Source organism: Toxorhynchites rutilus, chromosome 3 (genome assembly GCF_029784135.1).
Source record: "Toxorhynchites rutilus septentrionalis strain SRP chromosome 3, ASM2978413v1, whole genome shotgun sequence".
In the NCBI taxonomy this organism is placed as follows: Eukaryota; Metazoa; Arthropoda; class Insecta; order Diptera; family Culicidae; genus Toxorhynchites; species Toxorhynchites rutilus.
In genome coordinates, this window is record NC_073746.1 from 18137872 (window position 1) to 18152333 (window position 14462).

Sequence of the window (14462 nt, forward strand, 5' to 3'; positions counted from 1 at the left end):
TGACTGTAATATGTTTACATTATCAATAATGATTATAATTGCTAATCCTAGACTTATAACATAGTAGAGACTTGAATGAATTTCGATGGTTGCTTTTGTATCTCAAAAATTATTTAGATTGAATTTTGGTAATTAGTTCCCGAACTATAACAAACTCGATATCGATATCCATTCTGATTAGATTCAACATTTTGATAAGACAATCTTATGGTTTTTTACTATGCACAAACCCTATTGATTTTTCTGACCACTCTAAAACAAAAATGGGCAGCGATAAGTAACAAAACTATGTTGGCATTTCTCTGGAAGCGTACACTGTGAATACAAATAGTGATTTTATTTTGAATTTCTTACCCATTGATAGACATATTTTCATAAGACTTCGCAAGCTGACAGCAAAATATTTCGGAAACAAATTAACCCCACATTGGAGCACGACGAAAACGTTGGATGTTTTTTTTTTGTTTCTTCGCTCGAACGATGTTTCCCAGGAGCATAGCGTAATCAAGTTATTCAATTTGTGCCGCTGCGTTGCGTGTGCGTGTGTGCGGTTAGGAGCCTTCGATTTCCCGCTGGGAAACCGCGCCTCCCCCAAACAAGATTGCGTACGCCACTAAGCCACTAGTTTTTCTTTTGTTTCTTTCCGTTCTCGTTCCCATCCGCCAGATGGCACTTGTAAACATAATCATCGCATCGAGGGGAGCGGCGAGCGCCGCAGGAATCCAAAAACATAAGCTTCAACTTTTACCTTTAATCTACATCGTTGTTGTCGTCGTCGTTGTCGTCATCATTATTGAGGACATACACACAAGGGACTATTTTTCTATTTGCCTCAGTGACTCAGCCGCTGTGGATAACGACCGAAGCCAAGCGGAGGCCGAATCACGTGTAGCGCCATGTCCGTCGAGCTTTATGGTCTCAGAGCAAGGGAAATAAACTTCGGTTATACTGACTGTGTTGCCATTTTGGGGCGACACAACTTCGTTACGGATGTCATTAGGTGAACCAGGCCTAGTCAGAGTAGGGGGGTGGGGGTCGGTTCCACTTTTTTTTTCCTCCACTCTATCTGGGACACGTGTGTGGGTGGATGGTTCAGAGACGAGCCGAAAGCGAAATGGAAATCTGTCATTGAATTTAATAATGGAAATTGAATTTTTCCATTAGACGAGAATAATGGCGAAGTACCTTCTTCACGGGAATAGCTATTGTCGATTATGTATTCGCGATTGTCTGTCCCGTCTCGCTCTCGAACGAAATAGAATGAAAATTTGTTTCGACAAATATCCCGCGAACAAAATTTGCATTTTGCCGAGGATAATGTTTGGGGAGGAGCATTATTCTAACGATTATAAGGTGACAATTTTGGTATTCTTTTTAGGATATATCAGATGCTTGTTTATATCTTACAACAACTATAAAACGTTAGGCAAGTGGTCGCCACTAGAAAGCTTTTTCTTCGCGGTCATTAATTTTAATTCATTGCTCAATTCACTCGATCCTGGTCATTCGGAGTAGCTAACAACCCCACAAGTACACAATATGCGTTGTCGTAAAATAGCCATGTTCGCAGCCATAAACCAAAAGTATAGTCAATATTTTATTTAATTCCATTTTATTTCTCCTTTATTTCATTTCAGACCTGCAGGCAATGAAACACAGCGCATTTTCATCGTCTTCGATTGTGGGACTCCGGTGGCCACCGGCCACTCTCGGACAATCGGACAGCGGAAATGCTTCCCTTATATGTACTATAACGATATTTGTTGAAGTACCATTTTATTGTTTGCTTCTCGACGCAAGGGCGGAGGAACAAAATTGATCACCAAAGTCCCCCCGAGGATAACAAACCAATAAATTTTAATTAACGATAGTAGTTATTATAACTGATCTTCCCATTACGTTCCATTTTCTCTGAGAGAAAAACAACTGAAAAATCTGTCCGCTGGAAAATTTTAATCCTCACGAACAAAGACAAATGATTACAGTGACTCAATTGCTTGCACTGCAGTGAGCTAATTAAGGAGCCCACAACTTGGGTGGACCGAGTTTGGGACGGAAATCAATTAGCAGATGAGTTCAGCAGCTGCAGCAGTTTGAAATCGATTGTGGCGCGGCGGTGGCAATGGTGTTTCAATTGGGCCGCGACCAAAAAACTGAAAGTACGAAAGTAAACACAACGCGACAGGAGCCCACTCGGAGAAGGAAACAGAATAAAACAGCGAAAGTACTTTTTCATTAGTGCTTCATGAAATATTAATTAAGAGTGGCATTAAGAGAGCGGATTGGGTATGGAGGCGATGGCAGCGGCAGCGGCATTAGCGGGAATATTCGCGACAAGTGGAGATGATATAATTCGTATCATACCTCTTGGGGGTTTTAATTTTCACTTTGTCGGCGTTTGGATTCTGCTCATTTTTAATTGAAGTAGAAATGAGGGATTAAGCTGCCAGGTGGTGTTTTCTTTCCAGTACCTCTTTTTCTTAGGATTCTTCAAAACTACAAGAGAGGAAGAAAGAATTGTTATTTCTTACTAGAACTGACAGATGTTATAACAAAGTAATTGAACAGTGATGTCTTCTTATGTTTTTATATCGGTCCGCAGTTCTCCGTTCTTCAATCAATAACTGGAATTAGTCTCGACGCCTTTTACAATTCTGACACAGAAATTACATTTTGTCGATATTCTTTACTCAAATATGAGGGATCAACTCCTCAAAGTAGAGCTGCACTAATGAAACTGTATTTCATTCGAATTGCTAAACAGAAACATCAAAATTATATTTCAAAATTAATTCCAGAATTCCAATGTGATATATCTTGTCAGTAACTTATATAATATTATCGATAAAATTGAAAACTACAAAATAAGCATGTTTCTGGTAATCTGCCAGAAAAAAATGAGTTTGGTTGGGCAGCCTTACTTTTCCAAAACTCTACAGAATCGACATCTCGATATTATACTGCGATTACTTGTCAAATTTCATTGAAATTCAAAATCATTTCATTGTCACTGTAAATTTGTCAAATGTTATCCTTGTCTTATTTTCCATCGAATGATGCAATAAGAATTCGAACAGAATAATATTCAGAATTGCCGGAGGACATATCTAGCTTGACTATCATTGATTTGAGTTTATAATTGAATATTTACATTTACAGGTAATTAAACAGATAGAACAATCGTGTCCCAAACGAATGACATAAAATCATTCTAAAATCAATAAAATTATGGTCGTTTCGTAGAATTCACGGAACTAATCCGTTCATTTTAATTAACACACAATCAAAAAATACATTACTGTACCGTGTGTTTGATGTACCAGAATTTGACGAAACATTAACGGTAGAATTTGGTTTGAGTAAATATATTTCCATGCGATGAATCGCATGGGTTTTATTTTGTTCCAAATTGAGTTTTTTCCAACATACACCTATACCTCGCTATACGGCCGCTCTTTTTACGGCATTTTGCTATAACGGTCCTCTTCAATTCAGACACGTTTTCGATTTACGGTCTAAAATATTTCGTTATAGCGGCAAACAAATTTTGAGGATTGGTGCAAAAATCAATCTTGTACAGAAGAGAAAAAATATTTGCGAGACTATAGTTTAAGCAACAAAAAAATAGGTATGTATACATACACAAATTCCATCTAACGTGAAGTAGTTTCATTTTTATTTATAGATTATTGTTAGTTTTTATGTATGTATGTTGTATGTATTGTATGTTTTATGTTTATGTTATGGATGTATTTTTGTTTTAAATGAAATAAATTTAAATGAATTTAATTTTTGATTCAAATGAAATAAAAATAAAATAAAAGATAAAATGCATTTTAAATGATAAACCATGTTACATATTTGACAAATTTGGAACCGATCTGATTGAATTTGTATGAAATTGTATTAGAATAATTGATTCTTTATACGGCTTTTCGCTTTGCGGCCGAATTTCATGGAACCGATCTAGGCCGTAAACCGAGGTATGGGTGTATTCTTAGACATAAAGACATATTTGATGATGGATTTGTTTATCAATTCCATAAAAAATGGGTAGTGTGTTTTTATAGAGACATAGAAATTTGAATTGTAATAAAATGAAGATGATGATGATGACGGTCCTGCCTTCTTCCCCTACAGAGGGTTGAGCAAGACGAGTTATCTAATAGATAATAATTCTTTCTCAACATTGGAATCAGTTTAGCAAAAAAAAAACGAACTAATTTTATTTACAGATATAATTCAAAAAAAAAATTATATCAAAAGACAAGCCAATATACAGTCTTGCCCGCCACAGAGCCAACATAGTCCCGCAAAGCCCTTGCCGCCAAATGATCCACCAAACCACACGTCCAACGTCATAACCTCATACAGAGAAGTCAAAAAATTTTCTATTGTAAAAATTTCTAGACCAGCTCTTAGGGACTTTAAATTTTAGATCCCATATATTTGGGTCACGCGCACAACGCTCAAATTTCCGAGATATCAAAACAACCTTTCATATTTATTCATTAACGAAAAAAAAAATCGAATTGTTTTTTTTTTATTTCACCTGTACATAATATCGAATAAGGATAGTCTGATTTCACCAATTACCGATTTCACCGATTTTTGAAAATTCGCAATTTTAGAACCGATGAACCACTACAATTGTTTTCGGTTATTTTACTAAATGAAATGTATTTGAGAGAACTTTGTAAGGAAAAGTTACTAATCACTCCTCATATGTCGTCTTATAGGACAAACATTTATATTTTGTTCAATTTTTATGTTTGACTTCTAGGTCCAAAGTGCCAATGGCTTAATTTCAATAGCTTATGAACCATAAAAAAATATTTTTTTCAAACCATTTCTTGTTCTTGTGTTTAATTTCCAACATCTCGTCCATACATCGGAAGATGGGCACTTTTACATGGAAAAAAATTGTCTAACAACAAATTGTAAAAAAAAAAACTAATCCTAATTGTGTTTAAAGTCAAGATAGTGACATAGCGTATTCTACAAAGTTTTAGATCTTATTAAAAAATGAACTTTTGTCCAAGACGTCAACTTTGTATCTTCCATAGTTTCTGGAATATTAGACATTTTTGTAAATAAATTATAAATACACTCGACAAAAAAATTAGAGGAACAGAGCGCGAAGTCGGATATTTGATTTTGTGATTTTTAACATGCTGTATCTTCGTGAAAAATCAACGCATATCAATGGGTGGCACATCATTTTGAAGCTACAACTTTCAGGTATTAGAATATTTTTCGAACATATTTCTATCTTGGTAAGTGTTGGTGTAGTGGGCAACAATAACGGGAAGAAATGGAAAATCGATATTTCTTTGTTTTTCCAAGAATATTCTGGACAAACCCAATTTTTTGCCTTATCAATCAGCTTTTATTTGGTTCCAAGAACGTTCCTGTAGTACCTTCCCACACAGAGATATTCTAGTTTGAATGAAAAATTACCCCTTCGTCTTTGATGATGAATAATTCAATAAACAACCATCGCATCGCAAATCGAAAGGCAGTTTTTGAAACTCCAGTAAATGCTGCACAAGGATAATTTGTTACTTTGACGGAAAAAAAATATTTAAATTTTTTGCATCGATTTCAAAAAAGTGCCAAAAACAGGATTTTTATAGTGTTTTACAAAATCTACTGTAGCTTTGCAAATATCGCAGTTAGTTCTAATGTTTGCAGGCAAATTTTTAGCCTAATGTATTCCTTAAACATCCGTGAACGTTTCATATTGATACGTTCAGCGGTTTTTTCTAGCCGATTTTTCAAAGTTTGAAGTAAATTAGAGGAGCATTTAATCGCAAATCGTACCAGAAGTATAAAATCATACGCGACTCTCAGAATGAACGATTCGTAACGTTCGTCTTTATGAGTTTGTGGGTGTGGAGTGCGTGTATGTGTGGAAATGCGTATGAATATGTGTGAGTATCATCACTCCTTACAATATTTGTACATGCGAACGCATGAGAACTATAGTACTGAATCGTTCGTTCGGAGAGTCGCGTAGGATTTTGTACTTCTGATCTTCTTCTTCTTCAATGGCACTAACGTTCCTAGAGGAACTTCGCCGTCTCAACGTAGTATTACTTGCGTCATTTTTATTAGTACTTAGTTGAGATTTCTATGCCAAATAACACGCCTTGAATGCATTCTGAGTGGCAAGCTCTAGAACACGCGTGATCACAGTGCAAGTCGGAGGAAATTTCTTTGACGAAAAATTCCCCCGACCAGAACGGGAATCGAATCCGAACACCCGGCATGTTAGTTATGACGCTAACCACTCGGCCACGGGTTGTACTTCTGATACGATTGCGATTAAATGTTCCACTAATTTACCCCAAACTTTGAAAATTCGGCTAGAAAAAACGGCTGAACGTATCAGTATGAAACGTTCACGGATGTTTAAGGAATACATTAGGCTAAAAATTTGCCTGCAAACATTGGAACTAACTGCGATATTTGCAGATCTACAGTAGATTTTGTAAAACACTATAAAAATTCTGTGTTTGGCACTTTTTTGAAATCGATGCAAAAAATTTAAATAATTTTTTTTCGTCAAAGTAATGAATTATCCTTGTGCAGAATTTATTGGAGTTTTCAAAACTGCCTTTCGATTTACGGTGCGATGGTTGTTTATTGAATTATTCATCATCAAAGACGAAGGGGTAATTTTTCATTCAAACTGAAATATCTCTGTGTGGGAAGGTCCAGGTGCAGGAACGTTCTTGGAACCTAATAAAAGCTGATTGATAAGGTTAATTGGATTTGCTGTTGAGTTGGTTGGCAAAAAAATTGGGTTAGTCCAGAATATTCTTGAAAAAATAAGGAAAAATATATTTTTCATTTCAACCCGATACTGTTGCCAACTACACTTACACACACCAAGATAAAAATGTAATGTTATGATACCTTGTAGCTTCAAAATGATGCGCATCCCATCGATTTGCGTTGATTTTTCACGAAGATACAGCATGTTAAAAATCACTTAAAATTTCCGACTTCGCATTATGTTCGTCTAAATTTTTTGTCGAGTGTAGATGAAAAATATAATGTTTTGCTCGTAACTTTTTTGTGTGTAAATTCTAACCTTTGACATATTCTTGACATGTTTCTAAATATAAACAAGTTACCAGAGCATGTAAATAGTGATAATTTTTACATAAAATTGTACTACATGTAGTATTTTTTCAAAGAAAAACATGAAAATGTTGTTTATAGAAAAACTTTTTCCCTGGAAAGTGCCCATCTAACGATGTATGGGTGACTTGTTGGAAATTGTATGGGCTATTCATATCTATTTTTCCAGAATTTGAAAAAAACACCATGTTACATTTTGTTTTTCGAGCAAAATTAATTTTAATTTTCAAAATATTTTTTTTCAAAGCTTGTTGATATTTTTAAATGAAAATATAATTTCTAACATTTTATTCTTTGAATAAAATTTTGTAGGTCTGAAATATTAAGCATGATAGTTTTTCTTTTAATTTTGAGTTTTTTTAAACTTTTTTCGAAAAATCTCAATTTAAAAACTATGAGATCTACAAAATATTGGTTAAAGAATTAAATACAGGAAAGTATTAAGGTCATTAAAAAATATAAAAAAAAATTAATTGACAAAAACAATATTTCGAAAAAAAAATCATTTGTCACCAAAACGTGTGTTTTTAAAATTCTGAAAAACTAGATATAAATAGCATTTACTATTTCCAACAAATCACCCATACATCGGAAGATGGGCATCTTTACAGGGAAAAAGTTTTCTGACAACTTTTTCATGTATTCTTTGAAAAAATACTATTAATGTTTATCTCGTACATAAAAAATTATCGCGATTTACATGTTCTGAAAAGTTGTTTCTACTTAGAAACATGTCTAAATCATTTCTAACGCGAGAATTTACACAAAAAAGTTATGAGTAAACACTATATTTTTCAGGAGCCTTCAAAAGGAGATACAAAAATGACTTCTAGACTTTGAACAAAATTAGAAATTGTTTTCAAGATTTAAAGGTTTAAGGGTGTTAAGGTTAAGCTGGACGATTCTGAAGGATAAACTGAATGATATGGATAGTGACGTGAAGGACTTGAAGCGAGAATGTACCAAAAGGCAGACAAACGGGTGGAAAAATAGCAAAGCAAGATGCGCCTATTGCGAAAAATGTTCGAATATTGGCTGTGGTATGAATTATTTTATTTTAATTAATTGAAACAGTGGTACATAAGCCCTTTCATGTATATTCGACAGCAAAGTACAACAAAGATAGAAAACTTTAACACAAAAACAAACCCAATTCTTTCGCAACAGCTATATCGAGAAAACATTCTCAGGAAAAAAATATTTGCCAAATTTTTACATGCAACAAATGAAACAAACAAACCATTCTCAACAGAAAGAAGCTACTCTATCGTAACAATTTAACGTGTAGCAAACACATCAAGGCTTCGAAACCAAAGTTCTAAACCAACTCGGGAAATAAATCCAGCGCAGAAGAAAAACATCGTACAAGATTGATGAACTCTCGCAGCCACAACAACTCACCCAACTGCAGCAGCTGTAATCGGATACCAGCGCCGCAAGAGGGGGCGTAAAGTCACGGAAATCCATCGTCCCTCACAGACACATAATGACCCATTCAGAGTACGAGGAAAAAACAGAACTCTCTGGTATAAAGAACCCACCGCTGTCTGTTGATTCCCAGTTCCCAGGCTTCGTTGCTTCGCTGGTTGCACAACATTTAGCCAACATCATCCTTCTGTTTGCGTCTATTTGTCCTGTTCCAGATAAAAAAAAATACACACTCGGTCCGAAAAAGTGCCCTCATGTGGAAATCATGATACTTGTTCTTGCGTCGTCTATTCATTTGCCTGGTCGTATGTGTGGTTTGGTGTAGATAAAAAAACATACCTCACTAGAGCAGCCAAAAATAAATATAGATAACGGGCGCTCGACCTGATGGCGGTGATGATGCGTCGCTGGAACGCGCTGATAACGCGCTCGAACCAGCCAGCCAGCCAGCAGTACTGATCGCAGTTTCGAGTCGTTAACAGCACTAATTCGAAGACATCTATCGCCCCGGTCAATCCTTTTTTTTTCCTTGGGTATCTTCCAAGCGTTTCGTTCATTACGTCGTGGTTTCCTTTCGGTCGGTTTCCTGGTCACGTGGTCCAAACCGCGTGTGTCACCAAGTGTCATCACCATCTGTGTCAGTCAGCCAACTCGGTTTGTCACAGGCTGTGCAGGGTTCAATATATAAGGTTGGGAAATTTTTTGACGCTAAATGCGCAAAGAATGTTGCGGTAGATCGCAAGATTGTCGTACACACCACCGAGAGGAGATAAGCGTGAATGGGAGTGTGCGTGCGTGCGGAGGAGTGAAAGAGAAGCGAAGTGCGCAAACTTATCTAAGATTAAATTTTCTTTTCTTTCTTCCATCTTCCAGAGCGAGAGCCTCTTCACCGTTTGCAACAAGTGTTTAGCTAAAGAAGGTTTCTACGGAGTAATAATAATACAAGAAGTGTGAGAAGCTAGAGAAGAAGCGAAGAAAAAAAAATTCGTCCTGATAGTAGAAAGCTACGCAAGAAAAAAAAAGAGCAAAGTAATAAGCCATTATAGCGCATACAAAAAAGGTGGTGTTCATTTTTCTATCCTCTCGTAATAAGAATATTTTGCGTGTGTCAGTGCGTGTCCAAGTGTTTTCTTTTCTCTGTGTCCTATTTTTCTGTGTGTGCAGTGTCCACCCCCAACCCGTCAACCAAATTAAAAATAAGTAGCAAAAAAAAGAGCGTGTGTGTGTGTTCGTTTCAATAATCATCCACAACAATGCTTAATTCATTGGAAGCGTTGGCCGGCAAGATTTCGCCCGGTTCCGGCAAGAGTTCGCCCTCGTCCGCGATCGACAGCAACGGCAACAAGGTGCTCCTCGGGGCGTATGCCCACCACCATCATCTGCACGCGGCGAAACATCCCTACCAGAAGCCGGGCCTCAGCAACAACAATAACAACAGCAATGTGGTGAACAATCCGGCGAATGGGGCACTGATGGCGGTGGGGGCACTCGGGGGCGGCGGCGGAGCGATCCAACCGGTGATCGGCATCGGCAGCAGCAATGGTACCGATCCGAGCGACCGTCACCGGATGGCCCTGGCGGAGATTCCGGACGAACCGATGATGATGATCGAGATGAACGCGAAGGAAAAGTAAGTGGCTCTTATTTCTGGGTTATTTTTTTTTGTACCTCTAACGTTCGTTTAATGATGTTATCATTCGGGATTGCGCAGCTTTGCGCTTGTTTGAACACTCGGGCGTCTGAGACTATCTTGGTTGATGATGCTTCTCTTGGGGGTAGAGGAGCGAAGGGTAGACAAATACGAGATAAGAGATTTAGAGCATGATGATGCTGAGACGATAAAGTTAGTATATTAGGTCAGAGCAAACATTTCCTCGAATTTTCTGGGGTCTATGGATCCGCATGGGATATGAGGAGTCTTTGCTTTTCTACATACCTCCGGTGAATAGCGCCGACAAAAGAAGTTTTACATTTGCCAAGTATATGCATGTCATAACGCTTTCACTTTGCCGTAAAATCTTCGTTATTAACGGAAATTTTTATTTATTCGGGACTCCGAATAGTTTTATCTTAGTGCCCAAATTGCAGCTTTATGTTTTTGTTTTGTGTTCACCAACCAGGGTTCAATATCAGTTAATTGGAAATCATATCAAATCAATAACAATACACTGTTGGTTACTGTTATTTTCTACAAGTAAAAAAAATCATTTCTTGATTGATGGAGTTGTTCATTTTTATGCTGATTGATTTGACGCAATTCACATTCGACGATTTCATCGAGAAAATTGCTTTAACGAAAAACTTGAGTTGCGATATACGAATATTTTGGAAATAAATAAAGTTATATTCGAACTCATCAGGAACGAACGACGTCGGAATAAATAAGGCGTACAATTAAAATCTTTAGTTCAACTGGTAATTTGTTCGGATGAGACATAGCATAGACGAATTTCATGCCAACACGACTGGCCGTTGGCAGCAGCATCTCATATAGTAGTGAAACGTTGTGGGTGTAAAGACATGGGTCATTTAAGCAACGTTGCATACTTGAAGTATTCGAAAAATAATTAGACTACTTTTTGGAAAAAGCCAAATTTTTTTTCTTAATTTTTTGCAAAAATTTATAACTTAAAACCATGATGCCTACAAAATTATTATCAAAGGATGAAATGTAGGAAATTATTTAAATTTTCACAAAAAAAATCCAAAATTTTTTTAGAAAAATTTCGCTGACGAATAAGTTATTTTAAAAATTTAAATTCATTTTTCTCAAAAACGTATTTTTCTTTAAATTCTCTAAAGTATATATCTATATGAATAGCCCTTATAATTTCCAACATGTCGTCCATACATTGGAAGATGGACACTTTCACAGGGAGAATGGTTTTCGAACAACAACTTTTTCATGTTTTCTTTGAGAAAAATACTTATACTTATCCTAATTTTTTTTAAAGTCAAGATAGCGAAATATAGTGCATTCGACAAAGTTTTAGATCGTATTAAAATATAAACTTTTGTCGAAGACGTCAACTTTCTATCGTTTATAGTTTTTAGAATATAAATCATTTTTGTATGATGACCCCTGAAAAAAAATTATGTTTTGCTCGTAACATTTTTGTGTGTAAATTCTCACGTTTGACATGTTCTTGACATGTTTCTAAATAGAGAAAAGTTAGCAGAGCATATAAATTGCGATAATTTATACATAAAAATGATACAAATTAAACAGTAATACTATTGACGTGGGACTACGTCTAACCGGAATATATGGAGGGTTAAATGAAAACCTAAACACAGAACATGCAGGAAAAAATGAAAGATTTCGAATGCTTATAGCTCGAACATTTCGTACTGGATAGGAAAGATGTTTGCATCACTTGATAGGGAATATTTCTACGCATCTATCGCAACTAACAAAATGTTGTTTTTCATTAGATAAACAATTGAATAACTGTAAAATATTAGGCGTTATCTAAACGCCCTAACTGCATCGTTTTGATTGGCCCGATTTACGGTTTCCCTAACACAGCCATCAAAACCAAGCAGCCTTGGGGAAATCGGCATTGCAAATACATGAAAGTAGGGGGACTTTTGTTCTCATCGAAAAATGTTCCCTAACACAGACTTTAAAACCAAGCAGCGAAATCGGCATTGCAAGCACACGAAAGAGCCTAGAGGCGAGTGAACTGAAAAGTTTAAACCCTCTTAAAGCCAAAAAGAAGAAAAAGAACACACGAAAGTAGGGGGAGCTTTTGTTCCCACCGAAATGTGTTCCCTAATAGAGATTTCTAAACCAAGGTGCCTGGAGAAATCGGTATTTCAAATTCATGCAAGTCGGGGGTATTTTTGTTCCGACTGGAATGTGTTTCCCTAACACAGACTTCAAATCCATGAAGCGTGGGGAAATCGGCATTGCGAATTCATACAAATCGGGGGTATTTTTGTTCCGATTGAAATGTGTTTCCCTAACACAGACTTCAAAACCGAGGTTTCTGGGGAAATCGGCTCTGCAAATAAATGCAAACTGCGAATACTTTTGTCCTCGCTTGCCTTTGTGCAGAGTGGAATATGTCTGTCCTAACATGATCTCCTAAACTTAGGAACCTGGGAAAATCGTACAGCCACTAGAAGCGAATGAACTTCCCAGTTTCAAGCAAATTCGAGATTCGAGAAGTGTGTACACTTTTGGGATGTAAACTTCAGAGGGAAATGTAAAATAAAATAATCGTTTGATAATTTTTTTTTGTCTTTATTGGAAAGATTTTCAGCCTTAGGCTGGTTCATCAAACGTTTGATAATTCTTCCGTACATATATTTTGTTCTAGTCATCATACCAAACGTAAAAGGTCCGTCATTAAATTTACTTGTAACGAAGAACAATCAATCACAATAAATGAATTGACTTTACACGGCATTTGTTCATTTTTTTCACTCACAGAGCAAATATATTGAACTCAATTGAATTTGGAAACTGTTTCATTCAATCAAGAATTTAATCAATACAAACGAATGATTGCTAAGCTAAGGTAGTTCCACGTGAACCTTGCGGTTATATCATAGATATAACCCACTAATTTTTGTTTTCAAAGAAACAAAATGAAAAAGTTGTTGTTCGAACATCTCTTTCCATGTAAATGTGCCCATCGATATATATATATATATATATATATATATATATATATATATATATATATATATATATATATATATATATATTTTTTTTTTTTTGAATTTTAAAAGAATACGATTTTGAGAAAAGTCATTTTTAAAATAACTTTTTTGTCAGCGAATTTTTTTTGTATTTTTTTTGTGAAAATTTAAATAATTTCCTACATTTCATCATTTGACAAAAATTTTGTAGGTATAGTAGTTTTTAGGTTATACATTTTTGCAAAAAATTAATAAAAAAAATTTTGCTTTTTCCATAAAGCAGTCTAATTATTTTTCGAATATTTCAAGTACACAACGTTGCTTAAATGACCCATGTCTTTACACCCACAACGTTTCACTGCTATGTGAGATATTGCTGCCAACGGCCAGTCGTGTTGGCATGAAATTCGTCCATAGCATAACTCTCTGTAACACTGTATCCAAGTAAATTTGACAGACTCGTTTTACAATGCATGTTGAAGCATGCCTAACGTAGCTGAAGAGCTTGGGAAGAGTTTTCGTCTACCAAAGAACCGAACTTCTTGAAAAATTACCCCTATTTCCTATAGCGAAGGACCTATGTTCTGGATTCCTTACCAGTCCTTACTGGTGAGAACCAAGCCAAATTTCCACAAGGGCAAAGGTGGCGAGCATGAGACTAGGTGAAACTCCCTCTGTTGGTATAACTTAGTTCGTGGTTACCTCGCCGAAATCTACTGTAGGAAACGAATGTGCGGAAGGTATAAGGGTCGACACCATTCGATGATGTGCTTCGGGTTAGAAAGACATACCCAACCAAGATCCATCAATTCCTTAAGGCGTTGTGCTAGGAAAAAACCTCTGGAAATTTTACTCCAAAAGTCTCCAAAGCAGCTGCTTCAAGGAGTTGCATTACGAATAAACAGAAACAAACAGATAGGGCGTGTAAACCAACGCCATTTTATGCGGCTAAGTTCCAAAAGAGTGCACAATAGGAGCAATTACTAGCGCTAGCATCGATCGAAGCCGGTCAATTCAATCATATCAAAAGAGGAAATTATACTGAATAAATAATAAATACCCATTACCCATGTATTAGCCATTGCAATTTTGCTCGTATATCCGTGTGCTAGAGAATTAGGCACTGTTTTACTATGATAATTAGAAACTGTATATTTCACATTATATTTCTCAGTTTTGGTTGGAGTGGCATTTTTCGACAGAGTCAAAGGACCCTTTCAAGAGCAGTATAGGAT

General features: G+C 36.1%; 1 protein-coding gene across 5 annotated transcripts in view; it reads left to right on the top strand.

Annotated features, from left to right (window-relative positions):
* Window positions 1-14462, top strand: part of LOC129776205 (CUGBP Elav-like family member 2) — an 852400-nt gene that overhangs the window by 134513 nt on the left and 703425 nt on the right. For 3 of the 5 annotated variants that reach the window (XM_055781709.1, XM_055781708.1, XM_055781711.1), the window contains exon 2: window positions 9451-10207. In XM_055781709.1, the coding sequence (XP_055637684.1) occupies window positions 9831-10207 (377 nt within the window). In that variant the 5' untranslated portion in view covers window positions 9451-9830. Of the gene's footprint in view, window positions 1-9134; window positions 9267-9450; window positions 10208-14462 lie in introns of those variants that run through there. The other 2 variants (XM_055781712.1, XM_055781710.1) reach the window with 2 other exon arrangements.